The following is a 20820-nucleotide window of genomic DNA, read 5'->3' as shown; positions in this document are numbered from 1 at the left end:
CGTGTGCTGTAAGGAAAGAAAAAAAGCGTCTAGCGTGAGTAAAAGCAGCCTAGCGTAATAACCGATAATAAGCTCTGATGGTGTGTAATGGTGATGTCACAAACTGTGAACAGATAAATAAAGCGTAATTGTGAGATGAACGTGTCTGTGGGTTAAAAAAAAAAAAAGAAAGAAGAAGAAGAAGAAGAACAACACGTAGGATCCCCATGTGTGAAGTACAGGAAAGTACTAGTTTTTATTCCTTCATATTCAAACTTCACAAACAGCGTGAACTTGTACAATACCTCAAGAGAGTGAAAATTACAAAAAAGTGCTGGTAACATTTACAAAAAAATCATCCTTACTTTTGCGACAATCAGTTATTCTTCCACTCCTTTTTTTAGTCTTTTGTATTAAGGCTTAATACTTCTGTATAAAGTATATGCAAGATAAGTCTTCACAGTTTTTTTCGAAAAAAAAAAAAGTCACAATATTATGTAACATAATGAAGCTTTTACAGCTATTTTTCTGTATAATAACAAATACACATCACTGGTAATTATACGTGAAATACAGGGCTTACTGTAAAATGGCAGGTAATGATACTGACTGCTGAAATAAATCGTCTTTTTTTTTTTTTCATTTTACGTTTTCCTTAAACACGTTTATAGGAAAGGTTACATGAACGTAGCGCTGCGATAACTGAAGGAGAAGAGAATGAAAGGAATAGTATGCTTTAAAAAAACAAAAAAAAACAAAACAAAAAAAAAACAAAGAAAAAACAAAACAAGGGAGATCGCCTCCAAACTTTGGCACATCCCTTTGAATGTTTTTTTTTTTTTTTTCCGTAAAAATATAATCAGGTTTATTTTGTTGTTGTTGTTGTTGTTGTTGTTGTTGTTGTTGTTGTCGTGAGCGAGACTGGTGTAAAGTGAAATCATGCTGCGTAGTAAGGTGCTAAATCAGACGCATTAGACGACTCGACTCGACTCGGCCGGGCCATGATAAGGTGCATTTATAAGACTCAAAGCATGGAGGCCTTTTATATCCCACTAACAATGTCAGTAATCATTTTAATAATAATAATAATAATAATACGAAGAATAATTTACAAAAGAACACAAAAACAATGTTATGACCAATAGTCTCGAGGCGACCTCGTGAGTTCATGCGTGTTTAAAAAAAATAAAACAAAATTCTTTCTTTATGCTGTATGTGTGTTAGGCGTGTGCCGACATCCTGTGTGTGTGATTTTTTAAAAAAAAGGTTGTATTTTTTTTTTTTTACATCATGCGTGAACTTTAATAATGATGCTGTTCTCGTGTTAGAAGTGTGATTGCAATCCGGTGTAAGGATACGGATACGGATACGGATACGGATGAGGATAAGGATAGCGATGCTGTGTGATGGCGCTGATCATCGGCACATGCCTAACTGCGGATGTTTATAGACTGTGAGTATGAGATGGGTCTGAACCGAATGCGACACAGAACGAAGCAGAGATATTTTTAGTTTATTATTATTTATTTTATTTTTTTTTTAAAATCCGGGGATTTCCGTAAGCTGCACTAGTTTACAGATCAGCGTTATGAGAGCTCTAGCCCTAAATTTACCCTCATGCACACGGTTAAAGTGACGCGACAAAGCTCGCTTTAAATCACCTACATCACGAAAAAGCGGTTTTGGTTTTTTAGTGCAAACACAATCGGCTGGCTTCAGCTTCTCGAGAATAACAAGCTCACCAAGAAAGATCACATTGAAGGCACATACTTATGCTTCCTCTAACACGCGACGATTTTGAGACGTGACACCTTTTTATTTTTTTGCGACACCTTTCAATAAACACCACGAAGCGCTTATTACATTAAAGCCACTAGTTCTGACAAAATCCAAAAAAATTCATCACTATTTATGATTGCTATCGATTATTAATGAGCGTAGATTAAAAATTAGCCATAAAGGAAAGACGATGTGAATGTTTTTTTTTCCTTTATGGATAATTTTCCTGGCCTGTGCGTGGGACTCTTTTATTGTCGCACACAGAAAAAAGGAAACGCGTTTCCTATAAACAGGCTTTTACACTAATTACACTCAGATTAAATTTTTTTTTCTCTTTTTTTTTTTTTTTTTTGTTTTTTTTTTTTTTTTTGCGAGCGGCGTCCCGGAAACACGGCGCCTGCAGTTGTGGGAGTTGTGTGAAAAGAGCGACGACGGCAGCGGCGACAGACACCAGCAACGACCACGACGACGAACGGAAGGAAAAGTCCATCTACACACACTTGCACTACGCCTTTTTATAGTTTAGCATACAGATCCAAGGACAGAGAGTAACGGCTGGAAATATTTGTGTATTTTTAATTTTCTCGATAAAACCGTTCTTATTTTTTGGCGCCGTGTTTCCGGGACGAATCTCTAGATCTCCGTTTCCACCATCTCCGCTTGTTTTTTTTTCTCTTTTCCCCCCAAAACGATCACGCGAGGAAACAGGAAGTACTAATGTTTTAATGCGCCTCGTTCCCCTTGCCTTTTCGCTTCCTTGCGTACGAATCCGAAGTCGGCGTGAGCAAGCGCGAGCCTCGAGGACGTCACGTCACACACGCCTGTACCTTTTTCTTTTTTTTAAATGTTTTTTTTTAAATATTTTAAAAAAGACCCTCTTTCTCAGATACCTCTCTCAAACACACAGCATGGTGCGAGTGCACAGGCAGCGTTTACTGTTCGTTACACCGACGTTGCTATAATAATTACTCAAATTGTTCTGTTATATACGTATATTGCTGTTTATCCAAGAAGACCGACAATTATTTTAGTGCAAATCTCTTTTCTCGTTTTGGAAAAGTGGCAGTCGGGGTTTTTTTTTTTTTTTTTTTGATGTTGTTGGTGAAGAAGAGCGTTTTGCGATAAAGAGCGTGAGACGACTTTTAGACTTAGTGGTTTTGGAAAATTCGCAAGTTAAGTGGTTTCCCTTTTTTTTTAAATGTATATATGTATGTATATGTGTGTGTTACAAGTGGGCATGTGCTGATAACGAGGTCTCATATCACGATATATTATCATGGGGAGAAAAAAAAAATTGAATTTAAATTTGATTGAAAAAATGTAAATTTAAATAAATAAAATTAATCGGTTTCATTTTAATAAAAAGTATTTAATTAAGAAATTAAAAAAATGTAATTCTGGGATTAAATTTGCTTTAATTTATTTTTTTAAAAATTTTGTTAAAAATACGGAAGGCACGCTCAGTAAAAATTCAAAGTGTCCACGATATCGATATCGTGATATATTGCGATGCTGATTATCGGCACATGCCTTAGTCACAAATCTCACCTTGTTACGAATTTAATACAGGAAGTTTTTTTTTGTTTTTCTACGATATTTCGTGACGTGACGGACGCAGTAATGCCGTGTCCTGTGCTGCTTGTTTGTGTCTCACTTTAGTCCAGTGTTTGACAAGTCAAAAGTATTAAAAAAACGGCCGTGTATACACACACACACGCATTTAAAAAAAAAAAAAAAAAAAAACACACGAAAAAAACAAACAAGACCCACCTTACACCTCGGAACAGCAGTCGTCACAAAGCACAAACACACTTCAACAATAATAAAGATAAAAAAGAGAAAGAAATTTGTATCTTTTTATCTAACTGCAGCATATAATTTAGGGTTGCTTAGTTATTTCTTTTCTTTTTTTTTTTTTTGTTTAAAAAGTCAAATCTTTCCTACCGTTACTACGACAGCTCCACTTCTGCCAGTAGACTCTTATAGAATAAACCTTTAGCATGAGGCCAGAATGGAAGAAGAAGAAGAAAAAAAAAAAAGAAGTGAAAATAAATTATGTATAAGTGCTTCTTTATATGTCGTATTTGCCTATAAGGATGTGTAGATATGACTATAAACAGCTTAAAAACAACAAAAAAGTTTGAATATGGACTCCAGATTTACAGCACTCTAATGTACATGACGATAAAACAGGGAAGCGATGATGCTAACAGGGTAAAATGGATATAAATATATATATATATGTATGTCTATATATATGTATATAAATATATGTGGACAAATAGCTAACCCATGTACGCTAAATTAACTCTAAATGAGCTCATGCTTCACCATAATATTGCCTTTATCTAATGACCACGGGCTTTACATTCTACTCTGATATCAACGTTTTTCCACCCACGTATTTACACTACTGAATAATATTCATGATTTTACGTCACAGGAATAAAAACAAACCCAAACAGAAAGAAAAACAGAAACAGGGAACGTTTGGTCCTTTAGGTTGAGTGACGACACGCACGGATATCAGGGTTTTTTGTTGTTGTTGTTGTTGTTGTTTTTTTGTTTGTTTGTTTTTGCGTCCGTGTCGCCATGTGTGTGTGTGTGTGTGTGTGTGTGTGTGTGTGTGTGTGTGTGTGTGTGTGTGTGTAAGACTGAGCGAACTCACGCAGATGCTGGAAAATACGAAAACATGCGTCGAACAGGCACTAGAGTTTAAAATACGTACGTGTTTTTGAATTCTTGGGAAGATTCGTGCGAGCGTGTTTGTGAGAATATTTTTTAAAAAATTCAATAATAATAATAATAATAATAATAATAATGTGCAAACTAATAAACAGCTTGGTCCTTTTTTAATTTATCAAAAAAAAAAAAAAACAGCTTTTACAAAAATATTCAGAAAACACACGAGCGTGACTAATTAATTCCACTAATCCAGTGCATTTTATTTTATTATTTATTTTAGTTTTTTTTTTATTTTTTGGAGAAAACACAGTTGGCTGACTGACTGAACGTGCACTAATGAGTTCGGAAATGTTTTTTGTTTTTTTTTTCCTCCCTAAATCACTGCACAGATGTTGAGTTGGAATTTTTTTTTTTTTACTTTCGTCTGATTTTTTAAAATATTTTTAAAAAATTAATAAATAGTCAGGTGTTTTTTTTTTTTGGTCTCGGTAAGTAGGCGAAGATTCCAGCGTTTTGTGTTTAAAGTTCGGCCGAAAAAAAAAAAGTCACGACAAATCACGTGAAGACGTCTGCGCGGACACGCTGATGCTCTTTGGTGTTTACAGGAATAATAATAATAATAATAATAATAAGTACGCCTCTTACACTGTTCAGGTGTTCCGGTTATTAAATAAAAAATAATTAAGGATAAACACGAAGCTCGATCAGCTTGGAAGCTTTAGGCAGCTGAGATTAGCGTTAGCGCGCCCAGCGTTGATACAGCGCACATTTAAAAAAAATAAAAAAAAGCCAAGAGAAGAACGTGGTAAACGTCGCACAGTGCACGTGGATCGGTTTGGACGAGTGAGAGGCTCAGAACGTCTGAAGGCGATCGATCATCACGGATCAACGCTGCGTTTTACCGCACGCTTAGAAAAATCTGCTACATTAAAAGCTCGGCCTGGACGCGTGCCGACACTCGGCTCTCACGCGTCAGAACGTTTTCTCGCACTTTTCATCACCGTTTTACCAAAAAGACTAGACGCCGTAAAGTTCTCTTTTTTTTAAAAGTTAAGCTCCACCCTGAACACACATGCGTGATAATCTTTACACACTAGAATGAGAATTTCTAACAATTTGTTTTAGTTTGGACTTCTTTCTTTCATCACATGGGTGAATGGGTTTCCTACGTTACCCACAATGCCGTGCAGCGGGATTTATCCCTCGCTTCATCTGTCTCTACAGAGAGCGCTGCGGCGGCGCTTTAGTGCTTCAGTCTGTCCAGCTCTCGCACGTCCTCGTCTGATGAGCTTCTAAAGATTTCACGCTCAACGTCGACGTCACCGCCATCGACGTCGTCGCACTCTTCATCTTACAGATCGCTAACTAGCCGTGTAGCTGCAATGCATTCTGGGATTTTGAGTTCAATGTTTGCAACAACGTCTCCACTAAGCCTCTAAGCTGGACTTCTCGTAAACAATGACGTTAAGATACGAAGTTTTGTTTTTTAGGAGCTGAAAGTGAAACCTGATTGTTATCTCATACTCGAGATCGCTGAAATGTTTTCTTCTGTTAAACTGATTTAAATCATTAAAAGTCTTTCTTTTAATTTGAGTAAAAATTAAATGAATTAAATAAAAAAATTTTTTTGGGAGTGACGTCGCTGAAAAGGAAACACTTCAGTGTGGAGGGCGGAGTTTAACTGTAACACACGACGCTGATCTAAACCTCACGATCAGAAACCATACGGTGAAATTTCTGTCTCTGCAGCGATTATCGGCACACGGCCTCGTTCCCTTCGTACCTCATCTCACCTTACGTTTCTGCTTATTCCATAAAATCAGACAGAGGAGGAAAAAAAAGTTATTCTTTTGAAAATATTCATGTGAGTGCCAGCATTCAGAGCTGATTTCTCCAATATGATCATCGATTGTTTTTTAAATCTTTTACTCGGCTGATAAAAGTGAAGTTATTCAGCGCCGGGCAGAATGCGAGCAGAGGGCGTGACGGAGCGATCGCATTCAACTCTCAAAAAAATAAACATTTGTTCATTTGAATGCAGCAAAAAAAAATTTTTTTCCAGGATTGGTGGAATGCTTTCTTCAGTGCTTGATTGATTTTATTTATTATTTTTTTGTGATGATTAAAAATGTTAAAGTCCAAAAGTAAAAAAAAAAAAAAAAAAGAAGGGAAAAAAAAAAAAAACAGGCCAAACTTTTTTGGGGGATGAATAGAAGAGAGAGAAGTGAGGAATGTTTGTGATTTAGACGGGGGAATGTGAGCTATGATTGATATTTAGAACGTGGTTTTTTTTTTCTCCCGTTAACGCTCCTTTTATTTTCTCAAGGCCGAGTTATTATGAAAAAAAGGAACGCTGATACAACGACTCGGCCACAATACTGATGACTGACGTCCTGAAACTGCTGGAATAATAATTATTCTAATACTTCAGTCATGTGCGGAACATTAAACTTTCACAGCATACGTGAGGTACACGGTAACCGATTATTTATAATATTTATCCTTTTTAGCGTGAACTAGGCTTGTGCTTTACGATATCATTACGTCAGTAAATCCGAACGATTAAATTAAAGCTGCAGTACGTAACATTTGTTTCTAATAATCAGATCAATTATGATTCGTAATAGTAGTAGGTTTGGATTTATATATATATATATATATATATATATATATATATTTTTTTTTTTTCGTTTCAAACTTCTAGCTTGGGAACAAGCTCCGCCCCTTTTCTTTCAAAGGTCAACGTCGTCACTGTGATTGCGATTTTCCTCACGTTCTATAAAAACGACAAACCGATTGTAATCCTTTTATTCTTTAGATTTTCCGCTTCCTTAAAGAATGAACACGTTCGAAAAAATTTAGCGAACTAGATATCGCTGTGTTTATTGAATTGTAATTTATTTACTGACTCATTTTTATATAAACAAACTGATTATCGGCACGTGCCTAGTAGGGCTGAGCGATATGATGATAAATTACATCACGGTACACTTTATTTATTTATTTATTTTTTGGGAATATCGTTCATAACACTTATCGCCGGATTAGAAGTAGCTGATTTGATGTTAATAGTTTTACTGAATTTTCATTTGCTTCATTTCAGTGTTTATTTTGTCGCTGTTTTGAAATCGAATTTTGCTGGTAGTTTGTCAGCAAACCTTTATATCGTGATATCTTTACGTATCATGATACGATATTCTCGTCATATTGCTCCACCCCTGAAGCTTAGTAATAACCGTCAGGAGAATCAGACCGCTGTATTGTACGAGCTGAGTGTTATTACGAGATTTAAAGAATGTCAAATTACACAAAAATAATTAAGGGAAAAAAAAACTTAAGGAAGAGAACTTATTGGAGTTTTTATCCTGCACCGACCCAGAGCATTCCGAGATTTGCTTTTTTATTTATTTATTTTTCTGCTAATGACAGAGTGGTGGTTAGCAGATGGTGTGCGGTTAAACGGGAATCGTATTGTTCGTTAATAAATGAAAAAGCATCAGGTAAAAACGCTAAAGGAAGTGGGATTGTGGGAGGAGGATCGTGTCTGAGAGGCTGAGGGGCGGGAGAGAAAAGCTTCACCTCCGCACACACACACACACACACACACACACACGAGCTCACGGACAGCCATCTGTCAGCTTCACACACACACACACACACACACGCGTACACACACGCTGCCACTCGGGTACAATCTTCCTCATGAAGGCGAACTTCTTCCTCATGCTGATCTTTAACAGTTCAACACTGAGACTTGGGTTTGATTTGCGTGAAAGGAAACAGGCACGTGGAAATATTCGAGGTCGCGACACGTTTCTCAGGACGTTGATGTTTCAAAGCACGCTGTCACGTTTGTTTAAGAATTACAACTGTACGTGTGTAATTCGGATCTCTCAGTAGCGTTGTTGCTGCATTGTCAGATTTAGAAGACGCGCACGTGATTTAGTGTGACTGACGATAATAATAATAATAATAATAAAAATACTGTAGTTCTTAAAGGACTATAAATAGAACGTCAACAACGAGCTGATCACAGAAACAAGTCTGAGTGGGAAAAGTTTAGAAATGTAGCCAAAATATAATTATTATTTATAATATAAATATTTCTAAGAATATTTTATTAGTTGGATTATGTTCATAAACTAATTCTGTACTAAAAGGGTCTGTGGAATGATTATTATTATTATTATTACAGATAAAGCGCTCACTAGATGCAAAAGATTTGAAACCCCCTGGTCTAACAGATTACCGGGACATGCAGTGTGGGGAATTAAAATAAAAATAAAAATACATAAATCAAGCATTTTAAAAATATAAAATAAAAAAGAAATGACATTAAAGTATTCAGGGGGATGGTGTGGTTAAAAAAAGTAGAAAAAAGTAGAAGAAAATTTTCAAAAAATGTAAAAAAAAAAAAAAAAAAAAAAGATCTACTGTTCTAAATAAAAAATAGCCAATTATTATTATTTTTAATAATATTTAAATAATTGGATTATGTTTATAAACTAAATCTATACTGAGAGGATCTGTGGAATTATTATTTATTTATTTATTGCATTTTTTTAGAAGCAGTTAAAGAGCTCACTAGAAAATCTGAAACTCCCTGGTCTAAAAAATAAAATGCGAAAATGAATTAATAAAAATGTTCAGGGGGATTGTGAGCCCAAACCAGGTCTGATTAAACATTTAGTTTTCAAAAATTACATTTATTAGTTTGGAAAAAAAAAATGATTTCCGCCTCATTACGTTTCCTGAAATTGCTCTGGAAATAATTCCTGAAAGAATTAGGATCAGTCACGTGACCAGCCTCCTACTAAAGGTAGAGTAAAACAGTAGTGTAAAAATATCATAAATAAATATAAAGTCAATCTTCATCCTCATTACAGTTTTGCGCATCAATCCAAAGAGAATGATTTTTATTTATACTTTTTTTTTACATTTTACACAGGGATGTGTTTTCCCCTTCCTCGACTTCCACGTGCCTGTTCCAGAACAATCCAAATCCTCTTATTAAACTGAAAAACGCTCGCATCAGCATGCAGGAGTGTGTTGTGTGCGTATCAGCGAGTGGATTAGGGTGTGTGTGTGTGTGTGTGTGTGTGTGTGTGTGTTAATTTCATATGCAAGCTCCTACTGCACTATTATCCGCTCTGATAAACGAAGAATAATCTGCATCTGTATCTGTATTTTCATAAATATCTGTTCTTCTGTAAGTCCATCAATCTCTCTGTATACTGTATAAAGTGTAGAATAAAGATTTGTGGTTATAAATATCGTGTATGTGTGTACACACGTGTGTGTGAGTGTGTGTACACGTGTGCGTGTGCGTGCGTGTGCGTGTGTGTGTGTGTTTCCTCTTTGGATTCGTAACATTTACAGGACTGCAGTTGCTGAAGTGTATCTGAAGTGAAAGTGGATGAATGGATGCGAATAAATCGGCTGTGAGTAAAAAACACAAAGTGTGACGTGATGACGCCTCGATACTGCCACGACGTTCACGTAACTAAAATCCGTCTCTTTACGCTCACGTGTCTACGGTACGTTTGGTAACATCGTGACAATTAATTCAAGAATTTACTCTCTAACTGCTTTCCTTGACATGGAGACGTGAATCTCCATAACCGTATCTTCCAAGTAGGCGTGTTACGATGTCACGGTTTCACGTGTACGTTCAGACATTTGCGTCACTGTCATTGCGTTTTAAATGCATTTCTGTCTGTTAGCTTATACTTGTTTGTTTGGTTTTTTTTCCCTGTTCAAGTTCCGACAATGCCACAGCCATCTGCTGTCAATCACAGCGACGCTAGCCAATCGCGCGCATCTGTGAGCTCATGTATGTGGAAGAGGGCTGACAGCACTTTCTGAGTTACGCTGTTACGTTGCCCTGTGGTGCAGCAGTTTGTAAAGATGGCTGACTTCATGTATCTCCCAGGAAGCACGTGTTAGCCTTCACCTCTCCGGCTGGTAGCTATCGAGAGCTGGCTGGTGGGCGGGAATCGATCAAGACTAAAAATCAGGGAGAAAATGTTATGTAAAACATTCTACGTACGTATTTTTCGCTTTTTATGTGATTAATCTTTCGTCTCAGAAAAACGCGCCGTCTTTCCTCAGAGCCGATCTGTCGTTCAGCTTAGAACGTCAACGTGATAAATACTGACAGTGTACGAGATTTTACGTAAAAAAAACCATCTTGAACCAATTCGGGGATTTGATCTTTTTGTTTCTGTTTGGTGCTTTATATACACACAAGGACGTGCGATGATTCCGCGATAAACGTTTCCTCTAATTTCAACGCAGCGATACCGTGAAACCGTGATATTTCCCGTCTAGATTATCATACCGTCAAAACATCAAACCGTAACACACTGAAAGTGTCCACAACAGGAATATTCCACATGTTAAAACATCGCAATTATTATATCAGCACTTCTCTACTCACAATATTCCACACAACACACATACACACACAACACAACACACTTCCTCTACAGAGCCGAACTAAAGTTTAAACTGTAAGTGCTGACGTTGTAAAGCAGAAAAAGGTCATGTGACATACGAAAAAAAGGCTCGTCAAATAAATATATATATTTTTTTCTGTGTGTGTGTGATATTATAAACAGTAGACCGGGGCACTTTGGACAAAAATATTTAATACAAAAGCGGCGTTATTTTGGTGATTTCAGGGTTAAAGGACACCACACCCTTACTCACGGTGCTTACATCATACAAGGCAAAACACGGGGAATTATTATTCTGTTAAAAATGTTTTTTTTTTAATTTGATCTGTATTTAATTATTGCTGGTAGTCAATACTTTAAACTTCACTTGGGATTTGTTTTAGGCAGTGATTAAGTTTGCTAGTGATTGAATACTGTACAGTTATTATTATTATTATTATTATTATTATTATTATAGCACATGGTGTTATGGGTGACAGTGAGTTTTAGATTTTCATGCTTGGAGCTATACAAAGAGGCACTTTGTTATTAAACATTTTTTTTTTCGAACCAAAAAAAAAAACGTTGCTTATTTTATTGTATGTACAGCATCGTGTGTGTTTTTTTTTTAACGGTTCTGGGTGTTGATGAGTGTTGTAGCCTCTTTTAACCCCTTCAGACCCTGATTGGTTGTTTGTGTATGGGGGGGAGGGGGAGGGGGTTGTAGACCGGGTAACCAATCAGAGTCCAGCTTTTTTTTGCGCTAGGTCTAGGTAGGAAACGGGGATGGATGGTGGCGCTGATGAGAAAAGCGAGAAAAGAAATAATAAAACTAAGAAGCTGTGATTTTTTAATTCATGAAAAGGTGAATTATATATATATATATATACACATGTTTACACCAATAATACGGACTGTGAATGTTTATTAAGCAGGTCTGAAGGGGTTAAACTCATTTGGTGTGTTGAGTTAAACTGTTGAAACACTTGCACATCTCGTCGGTGGTTCTGAATAACGTTGTCGGATTTTCGGATTTTGTGTATGAAAGAATGAAACATACCAGCTTGTTTACATGTCAGAAGAAAAAAGAAGAAAAGGAAGAAAGAAATTAGAGATATTATTTTATACCAGCAGATAAAGGTGGTGTGAAGTTACATACCGTTTCTGTGCCCAAAAGAAAACAAACTACCAGCTAGAAAAAATGTAAAAATGTAAAGATCAAAACCTGACACACACACACACACACACACACACACACACACACAAGTGTACTCTATTCGCAGAATGAAAAATAAATAAATGATAAAATCCTCGAAAATCAACTGAAACTGAAAGATCCTGTATCTGTACACTGAAGAGAATGAAAAGCGAAGCGCTGTGTGTGTGTGTGTGTGTATGTGTGTGTGCGTGGGTGTGTGTGTGTGTGTGTGGGTGTGATTACTAACACGCGTGCAGCGTCCTACAGAAACGAACTCAAACAACAAATCTATGTGAATAAATGTGAATAATGAACACATGATACCGAAAGAAAACTGTATTACATGCTGAAAATCTTTTGTGATAAAAAGTGTGTCAAAGAAGAAGAAAAAAAAAAACCAACACAAAAACGTCCGCTTTACGACAAATATAGTGTGTGACGTTTGTTTCGCCGTGACGTCGCTAACAGATAATGGAAGCGTATATCCTCCGGTTTCGCCTCCTCGGGACTTTACGGTTTTACGGTCTCAGGCAGGCGTGCTGATGCAAAACATCTGGTTTAGGGGCGTGGCCTAAAATGTAAAGGCGGAGCCGTGCGTCAGAAGTGATTCTGATGATAATATACTTCTTCGCATTTGATCTGCATATTCCGTTTAGGATAAAATGATGAGTTTTGAGGGGAGTGTGTGATGATTTAGATGCTAATCCGGTAGCTATAAGCTTCCGTTACGTGTTAGCTACATTAGCCTTGTAGTTGTAGACCGAAGCAAACGTCACACTACATTTGGACTAAGGAGGACATTTTGTTTCAGTTTCTGACTTGTGTAGATGTGTGTAGAATCCGAAAACAACATACACCAGGCGAAAAGATATATATTTTTCTTTTTTTTTTTTTTTAGTTCTTTTTTTTAAATACATGAATGTAAAGAGTCACGCTGAATCGTAACACGGCGATAACATGAGACGGTGATTATAGATAAAAACTGAACGGCGTGATTATATAGAAGTGTACTGAGAAAAGCACGAAGATCTGAAAGTGTGTGTGTGTGTGTGTGTGTGTGTGTGCGTAAGAGAGTGTGAGAGAGTGTGTGTTTGTGTGTGTTTGTGTGAATAACAGGTGTTTTGCACCGCTGTATTGCGAAAGCACCTTTGCGCTCCGTAGTGCATTTTGGTTGTGTTAAACGTCATTAAGGCTGGTATTAAGGGCACAGACAAGATGGCCGACAAAATGCATTCATCATCAAGGTGTTTGTGTTTTATTTATTTATTTATTTTTTAAATCTTAGACGGCGTGTAGCTCGTCTAATAATCCTTGCTGAAGCGATAAACGAGTACGCGCTCGTAAGACTCGGGTTTGAAGTGAATCACAAAGTGAATCACGAAGCTCGGAGCGAATCGCGATTCTGATTCGCTCGGCTTCCGATTCACTCACGGAGAGATAGAGGTGTAAAAAGTTACTCAAACACGGACGCAGGCAGGAAATAGCCGCATTCCCAAAACAAAACTAAACACCTAGCCCCGTCTCTCCAGCGCTCTTAACCTCGACCTAAACGGCAGAAGATTTCAGCGCTGAGACTCAGAGAGAGACTCAGAGAGAGACTCAGGCGAGGCGAGGCGAGGTGAGACGAGGCGAGAGGTTTGAAATGACCCAGGCATGTGCCGATGATCAGCTCTACGACGTCCATGACGTCACCGTGCACGCTGTGATGTGACGTGTTTAAACGTGTGAAGTTCAGCTCAGGTGAAGGTCGGATTTGTGCATCGTAATGGATTCTGTTCCCAACATTACGTTTTTTTTTTTACGTAAGACCATTAGCTGCGTTGCAAACTTATTATAATGCGAGGTTTGTTGTGTTTCCGTTTGTGCTGACACGATATAATTTACTGCTTAAATGAATAAACAAACTATTGGTATTTTCAACATTTACATATTTAAAGGCAAAAAATATATATTCATGTGTTTAGGAAATGTAAAATTGAATTTAAATATCGGCATAAAATTAGCGTGAGTAAATAAATCTAGAAAATAAAATTTGGGATAAAATTTTAGCTTAATTTGTGCTTAATATTTGTTTAATATTTTTAAAAATCTTGCCTTTTGCTTAATTTTAGCTTAATCTTTGTTTAATTTTTTCTAAAGCTTTACTTCATTTGAGCTTAATCTCGGCTTAATGCTTTGCTTTGTTTTAGTTTAATGTTTAGTTTAAGCTTCATATTTGGCTGAAAGTTAGCTTAATCTTTGTTCGGGAAGCAACTGATTGTCTGTAGTTTATGTGACATGATTGCAGGTTTGCTCGTTCTTAATCTTTAAACTCGATCACAGCCGTGATCTCTAGGCTTTTCTCTTTTCAGGTAAAATAAATTCTAAGTCCAGTGTAAAAGTGATTGCTGTTTTGTGCGTCAAGGCAGAACTGTTTGAGAGAGAACTGAAGCAACAAAAAAATCGGTTATTTCTTGTCGCAAAAATCAGAATTTATTTTAGCAGCTTCAGGATGGGACGCGCCGACATCGCTAGCGAGAAAATCCTAGCAGACGAGAAAAAAACGTCATTTTATCGCAAAAATTTCAGCATGGCGATATTACATAATCGACAGCTCGTCCATTTTTTTTTTACCGACCAGACACGATAGCCCCGCCTCCTTAATCTTTATTGGCTCACGGAGCTGAGGATTTGCGAAGCTGATGTAAAATCGGAGCGAAGTGAACGGAAACGCGATCTGATATGAATTTCACATCCTATGTCCTTTCCCCTTCAGTGAGTCTCCTATATCGCCAGTTCAAAAATCTTACATCGCACAGATGTTAGCACATCTGTTTATTTCTTTATCACTGATGTTCTGAAAAGGGGGCGGAGCTAACGAGCGGAATGAACTCGTGAAGGCGGAGGACGCTGTCTCCACCACCTCCATGGTGTACGTGTCTAATTAAAGCACACTGAGCTCTGGTCTGATGTAATCTCAGTGCAACAGGAAATGACATCAGTCCGACCTTCCTGAAGTGTACACCCACCTACACACACACACACACACACACACACACACACACATGCTCACAGCTGTGCATTCAAACCCTTAATACTGTATGACGATGATATTGGAATAAAACATCGGCACATGCCTGAGCGCCTCTCACGGCCGGACGCAGCTTCCTGTTTGAGAAAAAAAGCGCATTATCTCCTGCGTGTGTGTTTGTGTGTGTGTGTGTGTGTGTGTGTGTGTGTCGAAGTGGACCAAGGCCTGACGCTGCGCCACGCTCTGGGGGTGTGTGTTATTTATTTCATTTGCTGTGATTGTTCTTGTGAAGTTGTGAAACTGTGCCGGCGGATACAACACACACACACACACACACACACACACACACAGAAATGCAGTACCTGCACTGCACATTGCAAAGGAAGCCCCGCAGTTCAGGCGTCTCTCTCACACACACACACACACACACACACACAAAATCTCTACACAATAAACACAATAAAAAGCTGCACAACCACCAACACAACCGCCTTTTTATAGAAACCGATCTCTACAACACAAATAATGTTCTCACACACACACACTCGTTTTGTTTTTCAGATGTTGTTTGGTATGAACGCGTCACTGTGTGTGTGTGTGTGTGTGTCAGCGTATGAGACTGCTGGAGGGCGATGCAGAGAAATTTTAAAACAAAACCAAATACACACACACACACATTTACACACTCTCTTAAACACAACATGGTTCGGATTTAAATAGGAAGAAAAAAAACCAAAACACACAACCACCAAAACAAACACGGCACAAGTGTATACTAGTGAGCGCTAATAACAAAAGCGGAAACACTTAAATCATCATCATCATCATCATCATCTCGTAAAAAAAGAAAGAAAAGAAACGAAAAGAGAAAGAAACAAAGCAACTCGAACACAAAACTCTCAACTCATTTAGATAAAAAACGTTTTTTTTTCTCTCTAAAAACTAGAACATCTGTGGTAACAGTAGTGCACTTATCGGTTTCTGCAGTGCAAAACGTAGACGTGAGAAAAAAACGATGCAGTCCTTTTTCTCAAAAAAAAAAAAAAAAAAAGAAAGAAAAATTTCCTTTAAAACCGACCAAGCAGGAAAAAAAATCAGTTTAAACAATTTCATACGAAGCACAGGCATTTAAAAGTGTGCAAAGTAACACTTTGTTGTTGTTGATGTTTTGTTTTTGAAAAAGCGAACATATTATTATTATTCTTTATTATTTTTTTCTTTTTGGAAAATGAAATTTATTATTACCATTGCTTTTTTTTTTTTGTCACGACGGAAAAAAAACGTGGCGTGTGGACGTGAAGAGAGCGAGCGGCGGACTGAAGCCGATGAGCGACGCTGAAATGACGGCCTCCGTCTCAACGTCACACACCCACACACACACACACACACACACACACACATATACACACAAACACTGGGCTGTGTTTAAACACACAATAAAAATTTCATGTCCTACAGGGGAGCTGATCTAGTGACTCAAACTGACAACCTGCTGCAATGCATTGTGGGAAATGCAAAGGAAAAATAGTGCACTATGTAGTGAACAGGGTGAGATTTTGGACACGTCCCTTTCTCTCGCCGTGTCTGTTTTTTCCCCCTTCGCTTTTTTTGGCCCACTAGATTTTTCCAGTCTTTACAAATATCAGGGTGCATTATGGGTACTCGACACCAGCTAGGTTTGACACTAACCTACTGCAGTGCATTGTGGGAATTCACGACTCCTAAAAATAGTGCACAGGACAGGAGATAGTGTGGTGTGGTTTAGGAAACGTCTCTTTCTCTCTCTCTCTCTCTCTCGATGTCTTCCCTGCTCTCTTTTGGCCCACTAGATAGGGGTTAGGGATCAAGAGTAGTGTACTTCATTCTGATGTTTTGATAATCTGGGCTTTGTTTTGACAGTGTGGTGCATTATGGGTAATCAGTACCAGCTAAGTCTGACACTATTTACGAGTACAACATTTTCCATGACTCTTAAAATAGACAGGGTGTGGTTTCTGACACACCTCTCTCTCTCTCTCTCTCTCTCGCTCTTTCTCACACACTCTTTAGGGCCACTAGATAGGGTTTAGGGATCAAGAGCAGCGCATGGAATGGATTTTATTATTATTTTTTTTTTACCAACCCAGAGTGGTGCATTGTGGGAATTTACGAGTACAAAATTTTCCATGACTCTTAAAATAGCGCACGAGACAGGAGATGAGACAGGAGATAGGGTGTGGTTCCGGACACCTCTCTCTCTCTCTCTCTCTCTCTCTCTCTCTCTCTGTGTGTGTGTGTCTTTCTTACTCTTCCTACTTTTTTTTTTTTTTCAGTGGGACACTACATAGGGTTTAGGGCTCAAAAGTAGTGCACTTCAATCAGGAATGAATTTTATTGTGTTGATAATCTGGGCTCTGTTTTTTTTTTCTTTACTTTTTGAAGAAAATCTTAAAATAGGGCACTAGGTAGGAGATAAGGTGTGGTTTCGAACACGCCTGTCTCTCTCTCTCTTTCTTTCTCTCTTTCTTTCTTTCTTTCTTTCTTTCGATCTGCCTCTCTCTCTCTTTCTGTCTTGTGAGCCGAGGTCCGTTTGAGCCACTAGATAGTGCTTAGGGATCAGAAGTAGTGCACTTCAGTCAGGAACGGATCCTAGAAACAAATAAACAAACGAACAAACGAACGAAAAGAGAAAAAGGATCGGGTTTATCATTATCATTATTATTTTTAAGTTCCCTACAAAGCATGATGCATTATGGGTACACTATTATGCTGCAGTGCATTGTGGGATTTCATGAGTCAAAAATGTTTTATAAAATGGCTCCCAATAGAGTAAGTGCACTAGATAGTGAATGGGGTGGGTTTATTCGGCTAGTCCTCTCTCTCTCTCTCTCTCTCTCTCTCTCTTTTTCCTTCTCACACTGTTTGTGCTTCCTGTTGGCCAAAAAGAAAAAAAAAAAAAAGAAATCTCACGCCGGGCCGTTTGAGCCACTAGATGGGGCTTAGGGATCAGGAGTAGTGCACTTCATTCGCCCCACCCGGCCAAACAGCTGAGTCACGGCGGACGTCGCTAACAGGAAGCAGCTTCGTCTTTTCCTTTTTTTTCCTTTGAAACTCCTTTTCCTTTTTTTAATTTTCTTCTTTTTTGGGACTTTGGGTTATTTGTGTCCGGGTCGCTAACTGGCTCGGCATCAGCAGCTGGTGGAGTAGTGAGAATAGTGAGAAAAGCTTCAGCACGCCGCGTCGGGGTGTAACAGTCTGAACGCGGGAGTGTGTGGAGCAGCCGCTAACACCCGGCCTGCTTGCGTTTGCGTTCGCATTTGCATACCGGAGTTGTTTTTTATTTATTTTTCAAACATGGAGCGATGAGAAAGTCAAAATTTTGAATTTAAAAAAAAAAAAAAAAAGAACCCTCTGTTGTTCCTGGGCTTCTTTCTTTTTTATCCGTTTTCTTGTTTTTTTTTTTTCTTGTTTAGGAAGAGGTCAAATAACAGTCTTTTCAGTGGCAGTGTTCGCAAAATGGATTCTCAAAGCTCAAATACTGACAAACGAACTAAAACCCAAACCCTCGTTCTGTAAACCCGACTCGAGCCGTCTGAAGGGAGTCGTGGGGAAGTGGAAAAGAGGTTGGGGAGGGAGAGGGGGAGAGGGGGAGAGAAACGATACGGATACGATAAAAAAAAAAACCATCATAAAGGGTGTTTAACGATCTTTTCCTCACGATGACTCGAATCGACTTCCATAGCACATCGTTTAATAAATAAAACCCAGTGTCGAATTCTGATCTGTTCTGATCTGACGTAAAAAAGGCAAACGTGTGACCGTCTTCGCTTTTCCAACCAATCCGAGCCAGATACTGTTGTTTTTTTTTTTTAAAGGTTTACCACAGTAATCAGGACGCCGGCGGCATCCAGTACGGTCTAAATGGGAAAACGGTTAAAAATTTCACGGTTTTGCACACACACACACACACACACACACACACACACGGCCACGTACGCACACATACGATACGACTCACTCTACGGTATGTAAGTGTATAAGTAGTCTGTGTGTACATACGCGTGCGCGTGTGTGTGTGTGTGTGTGTGAGTGTGTGTGTGTGTGTGTGTGTGTGGTGTGTGTGTATCTTTCGCAGGCCTTTCGGTAGTGTTCAACACATAAATCAGTAAGGAAATCATACATTTAGAGGCCAGTAGTTTGGATCCAGCCAGTGGATCATTCGCCAACTACACAGCCTTAAGGCCACCATCTATGGTTTTTAATTCTTTAAGAATAACGACAAAAAACGACAAAAAAAAAACCTTTTTGTTTTCTGGGAAAACTCAACTCAATGTGCCAGTGTCTATACTCATTACTCTTCATGCCCCCAATTTTAGGGAAAACAAACAAACAAACAAACAAAAAAAAAAAATCTAGTGCCATTATTTTTCTTTTCATTCTTTTTTTTTGTTGTTGTTTAAAAAGTTTTTTTTTAAACTTTTTGTCGATATATTTTTTTTTCTGTACTTATCCGTCGGAGACGTGCTTGCGCATGTGGTCGTTGAAGTGCTCGATTTGGTCGAACTTGACCGGGCACACGGAGCACATGTAGGTCGTCGCTTCCTGGCAGCTCGCCTCCGAGGCCACGCCCACTCCGGTTCCACTGACTCCTCCCCCAGCTCCGCCTCCTCCCACCGGCATGGCCAGAGCCACGACTCCGGGGCCGGGTTCGGGGACGGCCATCTGCACCGGGATGGAGGCGGGGCCTGTCGGGTTGGCGCCGGAGACCCCGGTGACGACCCCGGTGACCCCGGTGACGACCCCGGTGACCCCGGGTGCGGTGCTGTGCAGCGCCATGTGCCTCTCCAGCAGGGTCTTGTGGGAGAACTTCTTCTTGCAGATGTAGCACTCGTAGGACTTCTCGCCGCGGTGCAGGCGCATGTGCACGTTGAGCGAGCTCTTCTGCGTGAAGCGCTTGTTGCAGATGCTGCACTGGTAGGCGCGCACGCCCGTGTGGGTCACCATGTGCTTGATCAGGTAATCCTTCAGGGAGAACGAGCGCCAGCAGATGCTGCACTGGTGCGGCTTCTCACCTGCACGGGGAGAGAAACACAAAAAATAAAATCTGCATTTTTATATCTCATTCCACCGTCAGCTTCTTCTGACATTTCTAACTGTTTCATGACGACGTCTGCAAGACGTCCACGTTTGTAGCTTTTGGACTTCATTCCCCTTTTGTCCATGTTACAAATGAATATTCATGAGCACAGGAAGTGACGTCGCTGCTCCTAGAACATGACAGTAAACATCTTTTGAAACTTGATTTAGCGAAGATCCGTACTGAGGTGTAAAAGATTAGGGTTAGGGTTAGGGTTAAGGAACTTTACTTTCTTACGTTATTCGTGGCCAAATTAACATGTACTAAGGAACTGCATGCACGAGTGATACTTTACCTTCTGCTGTGATGTTTTTTTGTTATTAGAGATTTTCAATTCAACTTTTTTTTTTAAAAAAAAACAATACATAGCTTTACAGAAATCGAGATTTACGCATCTAGACAGCGAAGCTTCCCAAAGTGACATCAAGCGCTGACCGATCAGGTCGCAAGTCGAGGGTGAGTGAAGCAAACAAACACGGAGGACGGTTTGTCCGTAAACATCACCGTCAGTCTCTCGCACTCGAGTCGGGGTTTTCATTCGATTGATTTGAATAATGCATTCCTAATTATTCAATTAATTAAATCCAATTTTCAGGTTTAAAAAGTTCTGACTGAC

At 38.8% G+C, this 20820-nt stretch overlaps 1 protein-coding gene across 5 annotated transcripts in view; it reads right to left on the bottom strand.

Moving 5' to 3' along the window:
• Positions 1–211: 211 nt before the first annotated feature.
• The window catches only part of zbtb20 (zinc finger and BTB domain containing 20), a 107669-nt gene continuing 87060 nt past the window's right edge, over positions 212–20820 (bottom strand). For all 5 annotated transcript variants that reach the window (XM_053230525.1, XM_053230524.1, XM_034300800.2 and 2 more), the window contains one exon: positions 212–20139. In XM_053230525.1, the coding sequence (XP_053086500.1) occupies positions 19574–20139 (566 nt within the window). In that variant the 3' untranslated portion in view covers positions 212–19573. The remainder of the gene's footprint in view (positions 20140–20820) is intronic.

Source organism: Pangasianodon hypophthalmus, chromosome 27, assembly GCF_027358585.1.
Source record: "Pangasianodon hypophthalmus isolate fPanHyp1 chromosome 27, fPanHyp1.pri, whole genome shotgun sequence".
Classification (NCBI taxonomy): domain Eukaryota; kingdom Metazoa; phylum Chordata; class Actinopteri; order Siluriformes; family Pangasiidae; genus Pangasianodon; species Pangasianodon hypophthalmus.
The sequence above is the reverse complement of the archived record's forward strand: the minus strand, read 5'-3'. Positions and strand labels throughout refer to the sequence as shown.